Below are 20,641 nucleotides of genomic sequence, written 5' to 3'. Positions count from 1 at the left end.
AAAAAAGAGAGCGAGTGTCGTTTCTTCTGTCTTGCATGTGACACATACAGAAGTAAATAACTTTTTTGTACATCCTGATTTCTCATTCGCCCTGCTTGCCCCCTCCCCTGCCCTGGAAACTACCGAGATTGACCAGTTCATATGCAACTCCAAGCAGTTTCAAGATAAATTTAGAATGGGCTTATTTTCAAATCAGTCAGTGAATGAACTGACAAGGCTGGCCTATTATCTTCTTTTCTCTTCCAGTTATACTGATGAAATAAATGAAAATCTTATGGTATATCGCATCAACTAGGCCATATTACGTAATTCCATTCACTCAGTTGCTGCACTCACTAAATCTTGCTGTGTCACTTCATGAGGAATCATGACATTACTCAAAGTATCCTATAAATTACAGTAACCACTTAATACAGCCAAAGAGTACTACATTCAATAATGAAATGCTCGTACTTCAGCAATAAAATTGAGATTAAATTTAAAACCCAAAATAAAACAAAAACCCAGACAAATTACTTCCACATAACTCAATTATTAACTCCAAGTTACATAGTATCATTCCCCTTTACAGCAAAGTGCAACCATGTCATTAAAGTGACCTGTTCACACAGGATTTTAAAGAAAAAGCATCTTTCCTGTTGCCATCAATGGAAGATAAATTAACCATCACTTCCACAACAGACAGAACAAACTTGCCCCTTTTCTGAAAGCATCTTTCTCATAATTAATAATTCATAGAAAGAAAAAAGCATAAAAATCGTCCTGCTGTTATTCAGTAAATGAGATAAGTTTCCCATTCAGATAAAATCTGTCATTTTTCCTTGCCCAAAATAACCACTTTATTTCTGTTCTGCGTGGAATTAACTGACTTGCATGACTCAGCAGTGATTTACCTGAATCTCACCTAAGCCCTACAGCGAGACACGAAGAGCCCTCACATCCATGTTCCTGTCCAGATAAATTGTTCTATTTTATTGTAGGAAGGACTACAACTTCCACTACAAATTAATAATACCAATATTTCTTTTGAATAAAAAACATTAGCCATTTAGAAGAAAAACTGTACCAGGAAGAAAATCAGACTATTAAAAAAATTTTTTTTTCCATTTCAAGTGAAGCAAAAATTAAGTTAACTGAAAATCAAGTTAATGTGAAGCTTAAGCTAAGGCCAGACTGACTTCTAATGCAGAATTATAGAATTTTGGCATGGCAACAAAACCAGCAAATCCTCAATCTTGTGTTTACTTATAATTTGATTCTCAGTCTTGGGTTTACTTATAATTTGTAAGGAATGGGGGAAAAAACAGCATTTGGGATAACTTTCTGATTTTGAATGGTGTCTTTCTAATAGAATATGAAAAAGGACACCAGCAAGACTTAAGAAAATAAAACTGACAAGAGACAAGGGATTTGGGGAGCTGGAGTTTAGAGATGTCATGTCTTTCTTTCCAAGGGACTGGTTGCTGTCTTGTAGACATCTGTGTTGTAAAACACAGAGCAGGTATGCAGGGAGAACAGAAAGGTAGAGCAGAGAAAATAAGAACACAAAACGGAAGGGAAAAAAAGAGGAAAATATCAATGGCATGTACTAGCAGTACCACCTTCTGAAACAAAAATGCAGAATTTCTTTTTAAGCCTCAAAGACACAAGTAATCACTTACATATGTACACTTTGGTTAAAAGGCTAGAATGCAGAATGAGCATAATGTGAATTTTAAATTAAAAATACTTTACCAAGGGCGAGGGAGAATCCTCTATAGACACAATTAACAGAATTGCTTTAATACACTTAAAACTTTTAACCTTTGTGGTCTTTGAAGTGAACAGTGGAACTGCATCTCTTTCAGGTTTGTATGGAAGGGCTGTACTGCCCTGAAAAGTTTTACAGTGCTGTAAACTAATGAAATAAATTATCTTAATTTAGTTAGATCTATTTTCATTAGCTGTATTACCCACCGAGGGAATGAGGACAAATTTTAATTTTACTAATGTATTTCACTTGTGCATTACTTTGGCATGCCGTAATTGCGGCTCCGGCTTGGTATTGCTGGCTCTGCCATCACGGGGCCACCATGCCCCCATGGTCCCTGTGCTCTCGCCCACGCAGGCAGGGCTGGACGGAGCCCCCGGGACCCGCGCAGCCGTCACCGCCTCGAGCAGGGCTGCACGGTACTAACTCGTACCACATTCCCACCGGGGCTTTTGAGGACACAGCATAGTAGCAGCAACAAGCACATTATGAAAATAGCGAGAGCGTTTCTATTATAAACAACTCCTTGGGATGCATTACATACGCCTGGACTAAAAAGTAAACATACGAGAAGATAAACCTCTTTTGCAGCATGAAGAAAGAAAACAAGTTCTTAAAAGAAGAAAAGGAAGACCTGAGACATCCTTTAGATGAAACGCATTTCCAGGCCCGGTAAGGGATTTTCAGATGTCCTTATCTGACCTGCTACCATGGACAGACAGCAGTCAAAAAAGCCAGAGATAAAACCGTTTTGCAAAATATTTAGAAAATAGTCAGAAAACTAACAGCAATAATTTATTCAAAGCTTCTTACAGCATATCCGTGTAACTTAAAAGAGTATTGCTTATATCCCTGCTATCATAGATTTATTACCATTAACTACCATAACAACATGATTATTTAAATAATTTGGTCCCAAAGGGCAGAAAAAGAGCAGTGTATAGTTACTAGCAAGTCTGAAAATGCCCTTCATGCATGCCAACACTCTTCAGAAAGGTTCTGCAGAACAAAGTAGGTCGTCTAGCAGATACTAGCGCTTGTCAGACTGCGTCTGGGGTACCATGTCCAGTTCTGGTCCCCACAATTCATGAAAGATGCGGACAGACTGGAGAGTGTCCAAAGGAGGGCCAGAAAGGTGATCAAAGGGCTGGAGAACCTGCCCTGTGAGGAAAGACTAAAGGAGTTAGGTCTCTTCTCCCTGGAGAAGAGAAGGCTCAGGAGGGATTTCATCTCAGGATTTCATTACTTAAAGAGTGGCTACAAAAAGGGCAGAGGCTGACTGTCTCTTCACAAGAAGCCACATGGAGAAGACAAGGGGCTACAGGCACAAGTTGCATCACAAGGGGTTACATCTTGATATATATTTTTTTTTATTATTTTTTACAGTGAGAACAACCATTCCCTGGAACAACCTCCCCAGGGACGTGGTAGAGTTCCCAGCACTGGAGGCTTTCAAGATGGGACTGGACAGGGTGCTAGATAGTCTCACCTAGGCTCCCTTTCCCACAAAAGGCTGGACCACATGATCTTTTAAAGTCCCTTCCAATCTGGACTGTTCTACGATTCTTTAAATTTCTGCCCAGTCCATCTGCATATTTATGTGCATGTGTACCTATATCTATGAGAGTGTTTGAGTGTGAAAATACACATCTGAACATGAAGCATGCCTTTTTCTATAACACTTAAAATCTAGGAGGTTTTTTGTAAAATTGACTTTTCTATAATCACCTCTCCACATATAGGGCTACATTCTGCCACTGAATTCATATCTACACAGCAGCATATAACTGAAAGTAGATTGCAGCCCCCGAACTGTCTCACCTATTTAATACACAGTATGAAATGACAGATTATTTTTCAAAGGAGAACAAGATAGATGCCAGCATGAAACATTGTTTATAAAAGCGTCACCACTACAGCTGTCCCCAAGCAATAAAGCTGTTTATTCCAACCTCCTACCTCATATAAACTGAAACCCTCAGCACTGAAAAACAACTTCAGATTTGTTCATGTCTCCAAGACAAATAGTATGAAGAACATATTTCCAAAATATACAATTAAGGTCATGTCTGCAAATGTCCATTTTGCATAAAAGTGCACAGACTTCTAAATTCCATGTTAATATTTTCTTAAAACTAATACATACTGTAGTTTGATATTTTATTCTGTCTCTGTACATACTGATGCGTTCAGCATACAGATAAGCCTTTCTTTTTCAGGTTTTTTCCTCTCTGTTTCTGTGGTTATGCACACACATTTAGAGAATATTTAATAAATATGTGTATTAGTGTATTCATCTTTATACAGAAGAATACAGAGATTCTTCTGAATTCAGAAGATATGACAACTCTTCTGGGGGGTAGGAATTGAGTCTATATAAAAATCAGAAACAGATCAAGTTAGAACCTAAAAAATCAAATGGCTTTTAAACATGGAAATGAAGTTTAGCTTTAGATATCTGATCTGAAGCCAGTTAGGTTCAAAGTCAGATTTAAATGTAGAAAAGGCCTGTGATTCTGATTCTCCCTACAGAAAAACGTGGTGAAGATTTTAACCTTAAAAAGCAGAAATCATAATTACACAAGTAGAGAGCTTACATGCCCATCCTAAGAGCTTGGTTTACCCTCCCATGCCCCTTTTTAAGCATTCTGACACGTAACACAGAACCAGCTCCGGCAAATCTCCCAGACCGAGATACGTCTGTGGGAACTGGGCACCGCAACACCCACCGGAGCCTCAGCCTCTGGAAGCAGCTCAGCGGGGTCCAGCCTGGAAGACACCAGCCGACCACACACATGCCACGACTGGATGAAGATGTAGGCTCCAGCACCAGACAATAGGAGCTGGGATACTTTTATGTGGGTACTCACATTACAAACACCTAAATACAGGTTTCTCATTTTGGAGCTCACTATGCATAGTATTTTTTCTAATACAATAATAATAATAATAATAAATGCAACATGGGGAGAACACTGAAACAAGTCTACAGAATAATCACTTAATTCTTATCAGGTACAGATCAGTGAAACCCAATACCACTATATTCTTATGGGAAGTCAAAGACTATTAGAAATCATATAATAATTTTGACCATATTGTATATAAAAAAAAAAAATCCAAGGGTGTGATTAGTCGAAGAAAAAGAAAAGAAAAAAAAGAATACTATTATTAGACCTGTGTTTAGTAAGGTGCTCTTCTGGCAGCCAGACAGGGCATTTGGCTGGCACAGAGCTAGATGCAACCTCTGCCCTTGCTGAGACATATTCGTCCCTCTTCCTGCTGCGCGGGGGGTCAAGCCAGCACTTTATAGCTTACATTTCATTTGGGCATTTTTGTTTCTGAGCTAACATCTTGCCAATATACAGAAATAAAGGGAGCAGTCAATACCTAGATACCTGTAGCAGCAGCAGCTAAGAGACAGTATTCTTTCACCTTCTTCATAGCACAAAGGCAAGAAGAAACAGTTGTAGCAGTCGGGGTGTTGACAGCCCCATTAGGTGGACGCCAGTGCGATCACACGGCCAAGAGCCCTGGTCCCAAGCAGTGAAAAAGCTGAATTTGCAAGTGGATATTGGGTCTGGGGAGACTCTGAACTCTTGCAGGGGCACCTTGAAGTCTTCTGATCAGCTCTTTCACTAACATAAACCTTTACTGAATCCTCTACCAATGCACTGGCCACTGCTGCTACCTGCCCATAGTTATAGCTATGGCCAATTATTTAATACAAAGCCAGGTGCCAAGCCATGCCTTTCTCAGCCACCTCCTCTAGCTCCACCTGCAGAAACAAGCAAATCACATTAGCCATGGCCTCATTCACTAGCTGGTAACACTTTTTCCTCCCTCACAGTAGTCCTGCCTGTTTTCACAATCCCCGGGCAGCCTTCTGCCTACGCCTCTGCACCCCCGGCCTTTTGTACGGGACCATCCGCTGAAGACCCCCCAGAAAGAGACAGGCCTCTGCACTGGGCCTAGAGCTTCAAACATACGCATCTCTCTGTGACAGAAATTCTTTATAAGGAATATGACAAGCTTTAAAACCATCTTTGTATTTTATAATTTACACGCCGTCATGGTTCTGTGTTCATTAAGGTAGTTATCACAAGGGACAAATTATAAAGTGCCCGCACTCAGATAGGGAGGAAAGCAACGAGACTCTATCTTGGCGTTATACGGAGTAATGGATAACAAGTTAAAAATGATTCCTCCAACTGAGGCCTAGCTAATCCTTTTTCCAAATCTTAAAGCACAACTCCTTACTAATGACAATAATTTTTACTGCAGTTTCAACCCCTACATGCGAGGAGTTTGAGATAAGAAGAGCCTCCAACCCCCAGGCCTCCCCATCTCCAGACCATGAAACACAGAAGTTGCAGACCTTTCCACTGTAGTTACAGTCATAATAAAACCTAGAAACAAAATCCAAAACACACCTGTCAGGCAAGGAGAAAGGCAGAAGAGGCACACTAGTGAAAATAAAAATATTTATATACATTAGCTATGACACTGTGAAACATTCAGAACTAAACAAAACAAATGAGCTGCATTTCTGCCTTCTATTCTTACGTTAAGGCATAAAATACAAGCAGGGTTTCGCTGTTAAATGAAAATTTTGACAACGTGCATAAGCTGGAGTATGAGAATCCACAGGAAATCAGTGGTTTAAATTCACCAACCTACCTCTGAAGCTCTGATTTTTTTTTTTTCAAATGACAGTGCTGAGACGCACTAATTTGTAGCATCCAAATGTTTTAAGAGAGTATAGTCAATCATATTAAAAGCAGGCCTTATTTTGCTGAAAATACAAGCTGAAGGCAGGTACTCTACAGCTGGGCATGTAAGACCATATGCTACTTGCACGTCTGATCTCATTCAAAAAGGAACCAGAGAAACTGCACCAGATTATTATGGACAGATGTCATGAACAAGAATAACTCACGGAAAGTGTTCCACACAGCACATTTTTGCTCAAGAAGATAGCAGTAGTAACCAACTTCTCTTCTCATTTCCGAATACATTTGAGTTACTTTTATCTCTGGTTTTTGCTAGATGCTAGTTTTAGGAATCAGACCTGTTCTTCAGTAATAACCATGAAACTTAACTCCATCTCCTACCTTGCTTTCATGCCCTGACAGAAACAGACGTACATCCAATAGTTATGTATATAAATTTGCGTATCATTTCAGTTGACCCAATCTCATTGTATTTGCAACAGCTTCATAATTAAGCAGGGTCGCTGTAGGATTTCCCTCTCCTGCTGTTCTCGCACCCCTTTCCAGCACACAGGGCAGCCGGGTCCTCTTTATCCATCTGCAAAAAAGGCCTCAGCAGCAGAGCAAGGAATATGCTATTTCAGTTCAAGGTGTCTTGATTGCTGCCAGTTCCAATATTTGACTAATGAAACTAAAATGACAACACAAGAGAAGCTTTCTCTGTATTTAAACTTAAGGAATTGGTGAAAAGTTTAACTCTTTCATACATCCCCTTCTCATGTCTCCCTGGTATGAAACAGCATGAGCCCAGATTTGATCAGGGCCTGAGCTAGTCTTGAGGTGAACCGAGGGAATAAGGATTTCTCAAATAAAAGTGACATTACCATACATATGAATAAATTTCAGAGGAAGCAAGATTTTAACTATTCCTCAAAGTTTGGTTGCTGTGGGAAGAAACGAAAGTGCTGTGGAGGGCAAGGTGAAGAACAAAAACCAAGTTATTCTTTTTTTAAGATGTTTTAGAATTGAATTAAAGATTGCAAATGTTATTCCTAGTACCTGCCAATCTGTAGGAGAATTAATGAAATAATTGTGCAAAAGGGTAAAAAAACCCAAAAAACAACCCAATCCTTACATTTCTAACTGTATTCTGAAACTGTATTTGGGGCTTTATAGTGGTGAAATGATTTTTTGGTACAAACAGTTTCACATAACTTACTTCGTGGCCTTGAGAAATACCAAAACTTTCTGAGAAATCCATGGATCGTTTGCCCTGTGGACAACCAGAGGGCTCTGGAACTAACTGGGAACAATCCTTAGGCTGATACAGCTAACCAGCATATACAACCAGCATGCCTTAAAGGACTCAGAAAGCAGAATTAATCTTTTCCATTTCTTTGATGTATCACTCTAATTTAGCAGAGCACAACAGATAGGAGCAAAAGCAATTACTCCCAGGAATTTTAACAGGCTTCATGCATTCCTCCATTTTTAGGCACTAAAATCTAGACAAGTTTACGGAACTGTTTCTCTAACAACTACTCTATCTAATTCTGTGCCCTTATTAGTCCCTGCTACAGCAGCTTATAATGATTTACTCAAAACAAGGTCTCTTGCAGTTTCGCCTGCAGAACGGGCTGAGATGTTGCAGAATTATAGTTCGCTCCATAGTTCTGCTCATGGGAAATGAGGTGGCGTCCATACAAAAATGATTGCACTTCTTTGGCACATCACACCTTCGCTCCTCAAATTCCCATGAATTTTCATGTATGTTGGAAGCTGACAAAAATCATCCTGGAATTTTTCTTTGCCTGATATTCAAAAGGACGAGACGAGGCAAGCTTTGAGAGAAGTAACTCCACCCAAGCCAGAAGAGACTTCCTCCAACAACAAGCCTCTGGAGTCTAAAAGATGAATCCAGTGTTCACTATCTCCACTCAAGAGCCATAAAGGCAGGTTAGACCGGGACTATTATCACCCCCGGTATTATGTGTAATGGGTTCTGCCCTAGAGGTTTCTTGGCGCTGTCACTGCCTTACCCTCGGTGCCAGACCTGCTCTCAGCTACGTTTACACACGCAGGGGCAGGGTGCGCAGACCACTCCAGCCCCTCCACGGCTCCCTCGGGCGGGCACACGGGGACAGGACTGGAAACTGCTGAATTAATTGATTGTGCCAGATAGCAGCCTCGCCACTTGAGTTTCTTCTTCACAGAAGCAAAAGGCTTAACCAGTGGAAAACAAAAAGCCCACAGAGGCTGAAATATATTAGAGTTTAAAACCCAAAAAAGAGTGGAAGAATATCTCTGCCTGCCCATACCCCATCCCCTGCCAGGCCCTTCCCTCCCTCTCTCTGCAGAGCTGTGCTACATCCACTCTCATTACATACAGGCTTTCTTCTCTGGTGCGCACCCATTGAACAGGTCTCAGTCTAATTAATTATCCCGCCGATATGAAATCACAAAAGGATCCTGGTCTTCCAACACATGCAGATTCTTTAACACATTTAAAGAATGAACCCCCTCCCTCTCCCCAAAAAAAAGACCACCACAAACAAACAAAAACCAAAAGCAGAAAACTTGCTCAGAAGAAACATGGTATTTGCAATTTCAGACTCCAACCAGTTAACTCAGGGAGCAAATACGCTTCCAGACTGCCACTAGTGCCCAATTATTTACCTAATCGGTGAATAAATTGAACTAGTTAAGCTGCTCAGAGACCAAAGTCAGCAAAAAAATGAATATAAAACATCATATATTAAAATATTAATGTACCCAACATTTTGTAAGGTGATCACTATTAAGATTCCTAATCCAACTTCTTTTGCTGAGACAACAGTTTCATTAACTGCCACGGTGAAAATCTAATGATGCATGGAAATATGCCTCGAAAACATCAAACAAGCAGAACGGTCACAGGAGATGCCTTCAAATCTGGGCACCAACTTTCCACTTCAACACAGGCACATACAAAGACAGCAGCTAAACCCATCCGCACTAACTCTACATCTTTTGAGAGGAAAACAGTAACGGAACTGCCTCTATCATTAAACGTGCAGAGGAAAATACACAAGGACCAAAGACAGAGGTTTTTTCATAAAATATAATTTTAAATGAATCTGCAGCTAATTCTAAGATACAAAAATAGTTAATAGCTCGCATCTGAGTTTTTTAGGTTTTTATACTCTGTGATATTACTTAAGTTCCTTTTTAACTAAGAATGGGGTTGAATAAAAAATGTTTGGAATATCCTATGATCTGTCAATGCTGGACTACAAATATGGGTATGGGATTTGTGGGTGAAGGAGATCATTCCCAGGACACCAGCCCAGTGTTGGACTCTAAACCCTCCCCACCATTCACAAGGAAGACTGTAAGAAGCTTGGGCTTTGTCAATGGCAAATTTCATTTTGAAGCTCCTCTGTATATAGCAAATTCTGTTTTTATGCTCTATTGCTGCAAAATGCGAAATGTGTACATTCACGTTCAATGCAAAAACTCAACGTTTTCACGTCACATTGTATAACGAAGAAAAATGAGGTAATAATCCTACATATGCACTATCCTACATAAGGGCTTCCTGTTATATTTCCAGTCTCTGTAGTAATGGTGCATTTTCATTATACATTTGAAGACACTTCTTGGAAAATTTCAGACACGTATAAATACATAAAGTGACTGCTAGGTAATTTTAATTTCAGACCTTTAAACCTCTATGACTACCAGCTTGTTAATAAAAAAAACAAGTTGGAATTACTTAGCGTCTCAAAAAAACCCACAAGATCAACAGCAGTATAAATATACACTAAATAAATAAGACAACACAGTCTTCAAATCTATAATTAATGCATTTTACAACGTTAATAACAACAAGCATTTAAAAGTGCAATGCCAAAACTGACCCGCATTTGGCTATTCTGTAGTAATATTATTAGCTTTCAACGGCAAAATATTCATCTAAATAATACCCTCTAATTAAAATAACCCTGCTGGTATCAGTTGTGAACAGCAGCAGCATTCCACATACTATATAAATGTGTCTATGACTCAAAAATGAAATAATTTGCAGCTGTCCATTTCAGTCTTAACGCATTTTTTTTTGGAAGCAGAAGGAATTCCCATACAAATATAGTCAGCATACTGCTGGTGCTTGTATCACGCTTAGAGAGCCTGCATCACATAAGAATACACTTCTTTGTAATCGCTTGGAGTAGGATAAAGATTAGATTGATAAAGTAATATATATACACACATATATATTACCTGTTCTTGCCTCTCCAGCCACTTGTCCACCATGGGATGACTGGCACTTAACGATGAACGAGCATTGTCTCTCTGAAACTGGTTAGACCAGCTACTAGTATCTCGTGGTAGGCTTCTGTAGTTTTCATCTTTCTAGTTTAAAAGAAACAAAAAAGTGTCTTATAAAAAACAACCAGTCCTTGCACATTAACAATGCAGCTGGTTATTAAACGAATGCAAAAGGAAGACTGACAAAGGACAACGCAGGATCAGCTGGACCCAAGGACAACGTGATTGCCCGGCCATTCAATTGCAAGAGTTCCCCTTCCTTAATGCCAGTGAAGCTCAAGCAAAGCCTTCGGTGGGTTTGTAGCTCCTGCCCCCGCTTGTGCTTCGCTACCTCTCTTTTCCAACCTCAAACCTCTAGTGCACAGACTTGCCAAGCACATAGTCAGCAAGGCTTTCGGAGCATCACGCTGCTTTGTTTCATTCTCACCAAAAGCAAACACGCCGTACAACAACCCAACTGGTGACAGCTAAGGCCACTACATAATTTTCCCAAGTCTCTGTATGTAATCAATTTTACAATCAAAGCTGTCTCACTGCTCCAGGTCTCACTACTTCAGGTCCTTTGGACCAGAATAGCACGGTACAGAGTTCAAAACTTGACTTTATTATTCCACATAATAATGCTTTGCTTGGTTTGCCTGAAGGTATACAAATACAGTCGCATTTGTAAAACAGCAGCAGATGGAGATTGTGCTGATGTAGATACGTTTATCCCATTGAGAGTTATAAAAAAAAGATTATTTTTTTTCTTTTTAATTGATGAGTTTGTCTTCGTATCTTTCCCGCAAGCTGTACAAATTCTTCAGCTTCTGAAGATGATTAGTCCTTAGCCAGTCTGATCGCTAAAAGCCAATAAAAACACAGAGGCAGATCCTTAATGATGGGAGTTACCCATAGCCCAAAGTCAATGAATTACGGATGACTTACATAGGTTAGCTTCCCCCAACCGAAATAATATATGGAACTGAAATTCTGCTTAGCTTTTCAAAATAGGATTACAAATATGTTGGTAGTATCCTTCCTTCAGGAGCAGAGTATTTTTTTCAGTCAGTGTTTGTCTATCCTCACGCCAAATCAGATAATTTAGAGAATATCTATTTTTACCATAGTACTTTATTAGCAAATAAAATAAGACTGCAGTCCTACATATTTTGCAATACTACTGCTTTTAGGAATCTCAAAAAACTCTAAAAAAGTAAATAACCACCAGTACACATTTGCAGCTAAAACCTGTGGTTTTTTATTTGTAGCACATGGCAAATTTTTTACCCTTTCTTAAATCAGTATTTCGGTCTACCAGCATGAGTATTTCCATTCCCTATTTACTGTATTGATATTTCTTTGGCTTGGCACAGTATTAGTCCAATATTCTAAAATATGGACTGCAGCATCAATTCCCTTACAACTGTCCTTAATAACTTTATTTTGTGTACACATATGACTGGTTTTGCCAGGAAATCCAGCTCTCAGTATAACTGTGATATGTAGCACAGTTTTCAAAGGCTTCCTGTGTAAGAGCAGTCTTTTCGCTGACACATCAAACTTAGGCTTTCTTAATTGATGACAACTTCTTTTCTTGAAAGAGACTTTGTGGTAAAAAAATAAGTCTTCCATTTGAAGACATTAAAGCTTGAATTCAACCAGCACAAGATAACCTTGTAAAAATGTCTGCAAAAGTAACCAGCTGAACAAATCACCACCATAAATCAGTTTACCCTGCCACAAATGAATAAGAACGCTGCGTCTTGGAGCAACAAAAAAAAAAAAAATCCAGTTTTCCAGTGCGGTTAACCACACAGCAAACAAGAAACTTGCTCAACCTCTTGCTTAGAAAAGGACAGTGGAAGTGAGTTTCTGCTTTGTACAACTGTCCCTTAGCAGGGCCATAAAAGCCAGGGAACAGTAAATACAAATTGATTTTTTCCTGTTGCTTCTCTTATTCAGTTCTTCTCTTCTGGTGACAGAGGTGGCACAGTTCCTATAAGCCAAAACAACAATTTCTCTTGTTCAAAGTGGTGGAAAGGTATAACAACAAAATCAAAATCTGACAAAGAAATAACAAAAGATCATTTCATGCACAAACCCCCCGATACAGTTGGTGCATGTGTTATTGCCATCTAACAATAACTCGCTGTCTGACAGACTATCACCTAGTGGGAATGAATAGAAATTTCTTCCTGTGTAACGAGATGTTTTCTGTATTTGTGTACTTTATAGATAATTCCATTTTTTATTGATTCGTGTTTACAAACTTCAACATAAACTTTTAAAAAAGATATTTTTATCTATGCTATACAAAAATCTCTCTCCACACAGCATCCATTACCCGTGCAGAGGAGTTTTTTGCAGGAGAAAGACAGAAGGAAAAAAAGTTCATCGAGGGAAGTGTTGTTCTCCAATCATTCAAACGCTAAGTCTCTGATCTGATTCATGCAGGACAGTCTTACTGCTCACAGTTTATATTGGAATATCATTCTGTAAAGTCTTAAATGCCAGAGCACACAGTGTAAGTGAAATTAGATAAGCTAAAAGAATTCAATCAGATGCTCTGGTGGTGCATCTATAGGTTGGTGCACCTATACTAATGTCAAGAATTCTGCAAGGAGTTTACTCCTAATACTATCTGTGCTGACCAGAGCAGTATGTCCATCCCATCTACTGAAATATTTCTGCTGTAGCCTACTTCTGTAGAAGATTGTCTTTCTCCTGCTAAGCCCTGCACCAGTTTATTTTATACACAAGGCACCAAAGTCACTCGGCGATTTTTCTGACAGCAGAAGTAAGAGTTGGAATAGCAGAGAGATGTGGTTCCTGTAACTCCTTGTGTTTCTCAGTGCTGCTCAGAGGCTCAAAATAGCGTTATTATCAGAGTGGAATAAAATACCTTACCAGTGTCGCCATCACATACAGAGTCATTTTGCTGTTAGCCAAACAGTGAAACATTAGAAAAACATTAGATGCTGCTGGCTACCCTGGAACCATGTCTTCGCAGGGATCTCCATTACTGCTACTGCCAGATCTAATTCAAAGATAGCAGTGGTGACAAACTATAGAGGTGGAGGTGAAAAACACATCGCTGCAGCTTAGACATTGGGATTTGCTGGACCAGCACAATCTTGTTTACTATTTAAAATATACATACATACATATATATAAATATATATATAGAGAGAGAGAGAGAGAGGGGGGTTGTCCTTTTTTTTTTTTAGGCAAATATTAACCCAGAAAGCTTTACTTCTATTCAGCATGATCTAGCATTAGCACACACACTCCCAACATCCGACTGGAAAAGGTGTGTATGGCTTTTAACTTCAATACCATAAAGAAAAAGATTTCATGGTATAGAAGCCATCAGGGTCACACAGGGAATTCTCATTTCTGGAGCTGCAGCTGTAAGCCCTCCTGGGACCAGGGCTGACACGCATCACCAGTTACAATTAAATGCTCTAATTTTTTTAAAAAAAAGTTTCTTTCCCAAACATCTTTGGGGACCACAAGCCATGTCAGCTTTATCATGTTTGAAGTGGAAATTGATCAATGTAACACTAAAACTGCCAAATCACAATATTACTACTACACTTAACAGCAGCATTTTGCAGTATTTTTAATGAGGACACATAATCTAACACTTTAAGATTTAGTTCAGCATAGTGTCCCTGCGGAGCTTTGCTGGAGGGTTGGGTGAAAGAGGACAGGAAAAAAAGAAGCAATTTTGCTACACTTTTAATTTCAGATGAGTTGCAATACATAACAAGCTCCTCATCAAAGACTCTGCAGTTGTAGATGAAATGATGCATTAGCACGATCTGTGTACTTCCATTACTGGCTGCCAGTGCATAAACTCACTCGTGATTTTAACCTGCCGTTGTAACCCTACAGACTCCCAGCATCACTAACCCAACCAGAATGTCCTCCACACGGTACGGTGACAGTTCCACATCTGTTATCCCATTTGCCGCTAGGCCACTTTCCAAACAGTGAAGAAGTTGGGTTTTTCCCTTTGTTTTGACCTCCTGTATGGCTAATGCAAAGTGTGGAAAATTTTGGTGGGATTTTTTTTTTTTTAAATACTACATAGCAATACAACAGGAGTAGAGCAGATTGAAGACCTCTTCAATGTAATTCTTTGGAAGGAGATCCAAAAATGTAAACCGAGTTTTCACTTTAATAATTTTTACAGCAAATTGCCTGCCTCTCATTTAGGATCTTCGCTAAGAGAGACCGTTTTGGGCACTGACCTTTTTTTACTATCCATTCTTTTGTCTTATACGCTGTGCACTTTGGAAAAAGCTTCTCGCTTGCTTGGGTTTGATTCCTTGTGATGGCCTCAGATTGAGATAGGATTTGTCCATGTTGACAAGAGATGAGAATTCATTTAATCTTTTGAGGTTATAATTTCATTTGAGAGACTTTGGGCAAATTCATGTCTACAAGTGTATTTATTGTTGTTGAATCATGATAAAGGCTGCTCTTCTTTCTTTTTATGCTTCACTATGTTCATGTTAGACCCTGAACAGTTTGGTGTCACTCTCAGACAGGATGCTAAAAGCTGTAATTATCATAAAATCATAGAATTACAGGATTAACAAAACATTAATATAGTTTATGTAAATACCTCTCTGTCTGATGCAAATATCTGTTTATAAATGCAGTAGTAGACACATATCCCCATTCTCCATGCTGTCTGAATGTCTACTAAACAGATTCCTGGAGGTTTTTGGTTGGTTGGTTTTTTTGTGGCTGTGTTGGGTTTTTTTAACTGGACTTTAGACAAATAAATGAGGGATAAGACCACATTTTTCAGAAATCCCCATTTCTCAAAAAAAGAAAGATGCATGAATAATGTCTATTTTACGGGGAAAATACATTGCATATGGGAAATTAATTAAACCGATAGATGTATTTAACAAACAGAAATTCCCTTTTAAAAGAAAAACACCTTCTTACACAGAGGTCATATTTGGAACTGTTCTTTTTATTCATCCGCAGCTTTTTAACAACAAATTGTACTAAATCTCAACAGTTTACCTCAAAAATAATTGCACCAGTCGTCTATAAATATCTATGTATCTTAAGAATCTGACACTACTGCTTGGACGAGCTTCTTTTTCCTCTGAGTAGATTCGGTTCACTTTATCATGCTACAGTTTAGTTTCAAAGCTTGCTTTGTTTGAGTTCTATTGAAGAACATGACCCCAGGAGCTACAATAATCCAGATGAAGCCCAGCCATCTAACACATTATAAGAAGGAACCGGTTCTGGTCACCCAACACGAGGAACTTTTGATCTTAGGCCACGCTCCAAGGAGTAAAGAAGAAGAGGACCCCGACACTGAAGGATTACCACAGCTTTGTGCTTCCTCTCAGCTCTGAGCCAGAATGTGGGTCATTTCCAGCAACTGGTAAAAACTGTCCCAGGATGCAGAAGATGTAAATCTAATAGTCTAATAAAGAACTCGCATGCCCTATTTATGATGAAAATAGATGAGAAGAATGACCACTCTGTAGTCATTCTGATGTTTTCAGAAAGACTAGTCTTCAGAAATGACCCTCTCTATAGCTTTGTGAATGGAATTAATGTATTATGCATAGACAATAGCTCATTAGATGCCAACGAGGAGAAAGGCAATTGAAAAGCCAGTGTTCTGCTTAAGTTCTATCACCTTACGCTCAGAAATTTCCAGAGTTGTCCAATTCCAATTCATATATTCCATGTTACCCTTTGATTGACAAGCAAGTCCTGACCTTAAAAAAAAGCTGTAACCAGGGGCCATGACGAACAGATAGCTTTCTGTGCATGCAGTGTTATATGTAAATATTTAGTGTTAAAGAATATGGGTTAAATTAAGAGTAAACTAAAAAACATAAGACTGCCTATCCAAAACATTCTGTTGTTTACAACGGAAAAATCAAAAATGTCACGATCTCTGCATGTATCCATGCAAAGCCAGAAATTACCAGTGTACACTGTTATTTCTCAGACTGAGGGATAGCAAAGAAGCTGCTGCTTCTAGTCACTCTTTACTTATTAATCTAACAATAAAACCTCAAGACAGATAATGCAAAACGACCCAAATAACATACGGCAGTTGATATTCTCTAATTATAATTCAGAAGCTGGATTTTATTTCTGTAAGCTTCTTAACTATAAAGGCATGGCTTTCCATAGTTTCGAAAAATAAATGAACCAGTTAACTGAAAACATCATGAAGCTACCTATTATACTTAGAAACCTGTTTCCCCTTTTACTATTTTTCACTAAAGTTAAATATTCTCTTTTGTTGTGCCACTATAAAGGCCTCTAAAGAGTTTCTATGTATATATACCCAGCTATACATGAATCTATATGGCTATCTGTTTAAATGCAATAATAACGCACAATCCTGCCATTTTCACCAGGTATTTGGTTTTGTACGCAAATTTATACAATGCTTTATGTCAATTTGGATTTAGATGAAACAGCATTTTTAAAGTTGTTTGTTTATTTTAAATGTCAACATCCCTTCACTGGATTCCTTGGGAGAGCCAAAAAATTAAATTGCAGGAGGAGAAAAAAATCTGATAATCAAGTAGTTTCAAAAGTATGCTCTGAAGATAGGATGTAACAAATAGAATGTTAATTCTGGGAGCTAAAGGAGAACAGGAAACGATGGGGTACAGAAAACTTCACAAGCATCTTGTATTTAGATCTTGAAATGAAGAATATCTTCTAAACCACCAGCAGTATGCTTTTAAGTGTTGGGTAGATGCTTTCAGGTGGCCATAGCTCAGTGTTTAGAAACTTGCACCTGCCGTCCTGGAACGCAGAAAGGAGGCCGGGGGATGAGGTAACTGTTCTGTCTTCTCAGACTAACGAAACTGGGTTTTTTCCTCTCTTTCTTCATTACATTGACAAGCATGGAGAAGCAGGGTGATTTAAGGTCAGAAGCAGGAAGGCAATGCCCTAAACCCATGGCAAGCAGCGGTGCCTTCGCACGCTGCAGCCAGATGCTCCCCCCCTCCGCCAGCCCTTGCCCCCACCACCAGCCTCCTCCCTATTCACCAACACGGACAGGGGACTCCCCAAGGCTCCCAGCAAAGCATCCCTCACCTCATCCGACTTGCAAATTCATGCCAGACCTTGACCAGTATCCCTCCTGTGGTCTGTGGGGAAAGGCCCAAATAGGTACCAGATGGGTGGCTTGTCGCAGCGTGTTTCTCTTTTATCTGAGTTTACAGCAACACCGTCACCTTAGGCTCCTTGCAGTCTCAGGGGCATCCTCTCGATTCAGTTTGCTTGTTTATTAATTTATGAGCCTTTCTCACACTAAACAGCTTCCCATCATTCTCCGTCTTACGGTTCTAGCTTTCCTCCAAATTTCTTTTACTTCCTGTGCTCGGCAGGCAACGCTCTCAAGCTGGACATCTGTATACAGGAGCTGAAGAGCTCGTTTATAAGACAATAAAACTGGGTGGTAGCACAGAATGATCATCCCCTTTCTGTCAGGCTGTGAAACAAAACCAGGCTAAGTGACATCTGTTTCAGCCCCAACTTTAATCATAACAGAAATAAGCCCAGAAGGTGACTAGGTGTTCCTGGTTTGAAATCCTGTATTTACTGCAGCTGAATTTCCCGACTAATTAAATCCTACCATCTCCTCCCCAGCCATACTACTCTTTTGTATTGATTAGTTCCACCTTGGGCCTGATTTTTATTCTGAGACTACTTTGCCTGGTTGTCTTTCCTTGTCTTCTTGTGTCATTAGTATTCATTGCAACATGACCTAGGTTCATTTAAAAATACAAGGAATACAGCAAAAAAGGCTGAAATAATCACTGTTTAAACTGCGCAGACTCACGTCAGAACGCTGTAGAGCAGTGCAACCCGCAACCTGGATTTTACTTTAAACTTCTTTTTCTTGCTAGCTACACATTCAGCCTAAATCCAAACCTGCTTTCCACCAATACACAACTTTGATAATATGGAAACAAAACAGACAAATACACAAGTCTGCAGAAACTCTTGAACTACGAGAGTGTATACTGTAAATGCACAGTTGTGGGTTACAACTAAATACATGAAAGTAGGTCAAAACCCAGATCCAACTTTTGCCAATGAAAATGTATGTGTGTGTTTCTAAACTTCAAAAATAAAACCACTAAACCTGAACATCCAACATTTTTTTTTCTTTTGTAAACTTATTCAATCTTTTATCAAGCTACTCTTTCAGGCCCAGAGTTTTTCACCCTCAAGCCCAGGGAGAGATGCAAGAACATAAAAGATTAAAAGAAATAGAGCTGAACATTTAAACATGGGAATTTGCAAAGTACACATTCACTTAGATAAATGGCAGGGGAAATGTCAGTCATTCGTTACAACTTCAATTATCCTACACCATGTACTTGAGAGGTTTGTGTTTTCAGTATAGCTTTCTCCGTCTCTCAGAGAGGTGCTGTACACTGCATTTACTGAAGTGAAAAGACAAACAACCTGTCCATGTGCCACCATTCCTTCATCACCAGTAAGGGGGCTCTTCCGGACCCTCCTCGGCACTCCCAGCTCATGATGCAGCACCGTGTCCCCTCACCTATGGACCAGGCATTGCTCACCCAGGCACTGCTCACCCATCACACAGAAAGAGAGATGGGACAGCACAGCACGGGAGAAAAAGACATATTCTTCCTACGCTACTGATGAAGAACAAAGATTGAGAGTGATCAACAGACTTGCTTAGCCCCAGAGCAGAATTGGGGAAAAAAACTCACCAGCTCTCAGATCTCTCTATTATCTTGCACTAATAATCTGTCTCTTTTGGGGGACAAGGAGGCAATTTGATAGATGGGCTTCCATGAATGGATAACTTGGAGCAAAAAGAGGTAGAACAACAAAAGAGATGGAGAAAATCACACCTTCACTTTGGATTTGTTCTTTTTCTGGTTGTTTTTTCCCATGCTTCTTAATGCATCTGCTCATGACTGACTTTGGATGCAAACAGTTGAATGCTGCCCGTGCACACAGTACTCAGCAAACAGAATAGCACAGCGTCAAGTTGTACACGTTGGCTGTTACCTCTCTGTGCACCAGGCAAGGGGTTTTCATTTTATGTCTCTCATTCCCATCCTGATGATGACGATGATGAGAAATACCGTATTTGTTTTCACATTTTGAAAGTGAGGAATGTTGAGTTCTTGCACAGAGATTTCAATTTTTATTGCACTAAAATATCGCTAGCTGCTCTGTAAAGAAAGTCATTGTCTTCTCCATGGTATCCAGTGAAAGTGTAAGAGAAGATGGATACGTAAAGAAACACAAGTAATTCTATCAAAACATAAGAAACAACTTTCTTACTGTAAGGGCAATTGAACACTGGAAGAGGTTGCCTAGAGAGGCGGTGCAGCCTCCATCCTTGGAGATGCATATGCTCAAAACCTGACTGGACACGAGCCTGAGTAACCTGATCTAGTGGACCCTGTTTCGACCAGAAAGGTCAGACCAAACGATCTCCAGAGGTACCTTCCAACCTCAGCTTTCTGTGATTCTGTGGAAGTCATGAATTTTACACACTACCCAGGACAAAAATAACACATACTATGTTTATTTCATATTGTACTCTGTTTGGGTACGATTCCTCTAAACTATTTCAACATCAGGTGACAAGCTGCCAGAGACAAGTTTTTATCACAAAGAAAGAAAACTGGTGAGCGTCACTTTTGTTTTTTGAATTTCCATTAATCTCTCTCCTACAACAACTTTTTCTGCATTAAAACACTCCATTTCATCATCTGTAGATAACTCTCTCACATTCTCCCTTTCTCTCAGTCTATGTGAAATCACATCTGAAATGACAAAAATTGTGGCTGTCTCACTGAAAAGAGAATAAACCTCTACGAGG

General features: G+C 39.4%; 1 protein-coding gene across 26 annotated transcripts in view; it reads right to left on the bottom strand.

Annotated features, from left to right (window-relative positions):
• PARD3 (par-3 family cell polarity regulator) overlaps positions 1–20,641 on the bottom strand; it is a 460,486-nt gene that overhangs the window by 246,601 nt on the left and 193,244 nt on the right. For 18 of the 26 annotated variants that reach the window (XR_012585424.1, XR_012585425.1, XM_074574241.1 and 15 more), the window contains exon 5: positions 10,723–10,854. The exons of the other annotated variants lie outside the window; for them this stretch is intronic. Coding sequence is in view for 16 of the 18 variants with exons in the window: in XM_074574241.1 (XP_074430342.1) it covers positions 10,723–10,854 (132 nt within the window). In the remaining 2 variants the exon portion in view is untranslated. The remainder of the gene's footprint in view (positions 1–10,722; positions 10,855–20,641) is intronic. 26 annotated transcript variants of the gene reach the window in all.

This window comes from Larus michahellis, chromosome 2 (assembly GCF_964199755.1).
Source record: "Larus michahellis chromosome 2, bLarMic1.1, whole genome shotgun sequence".
In the NCBI taxonomy this organism is placed as follows: domain Eukaryota; kingdom Metazoa; phylum Chordata; class Aves; order Charadriiformes; family Laridae; genus Larus; species Larus michahellis.
This window is presented reverse-complemented; position numbering and strand designations above follow the sequence as displayed.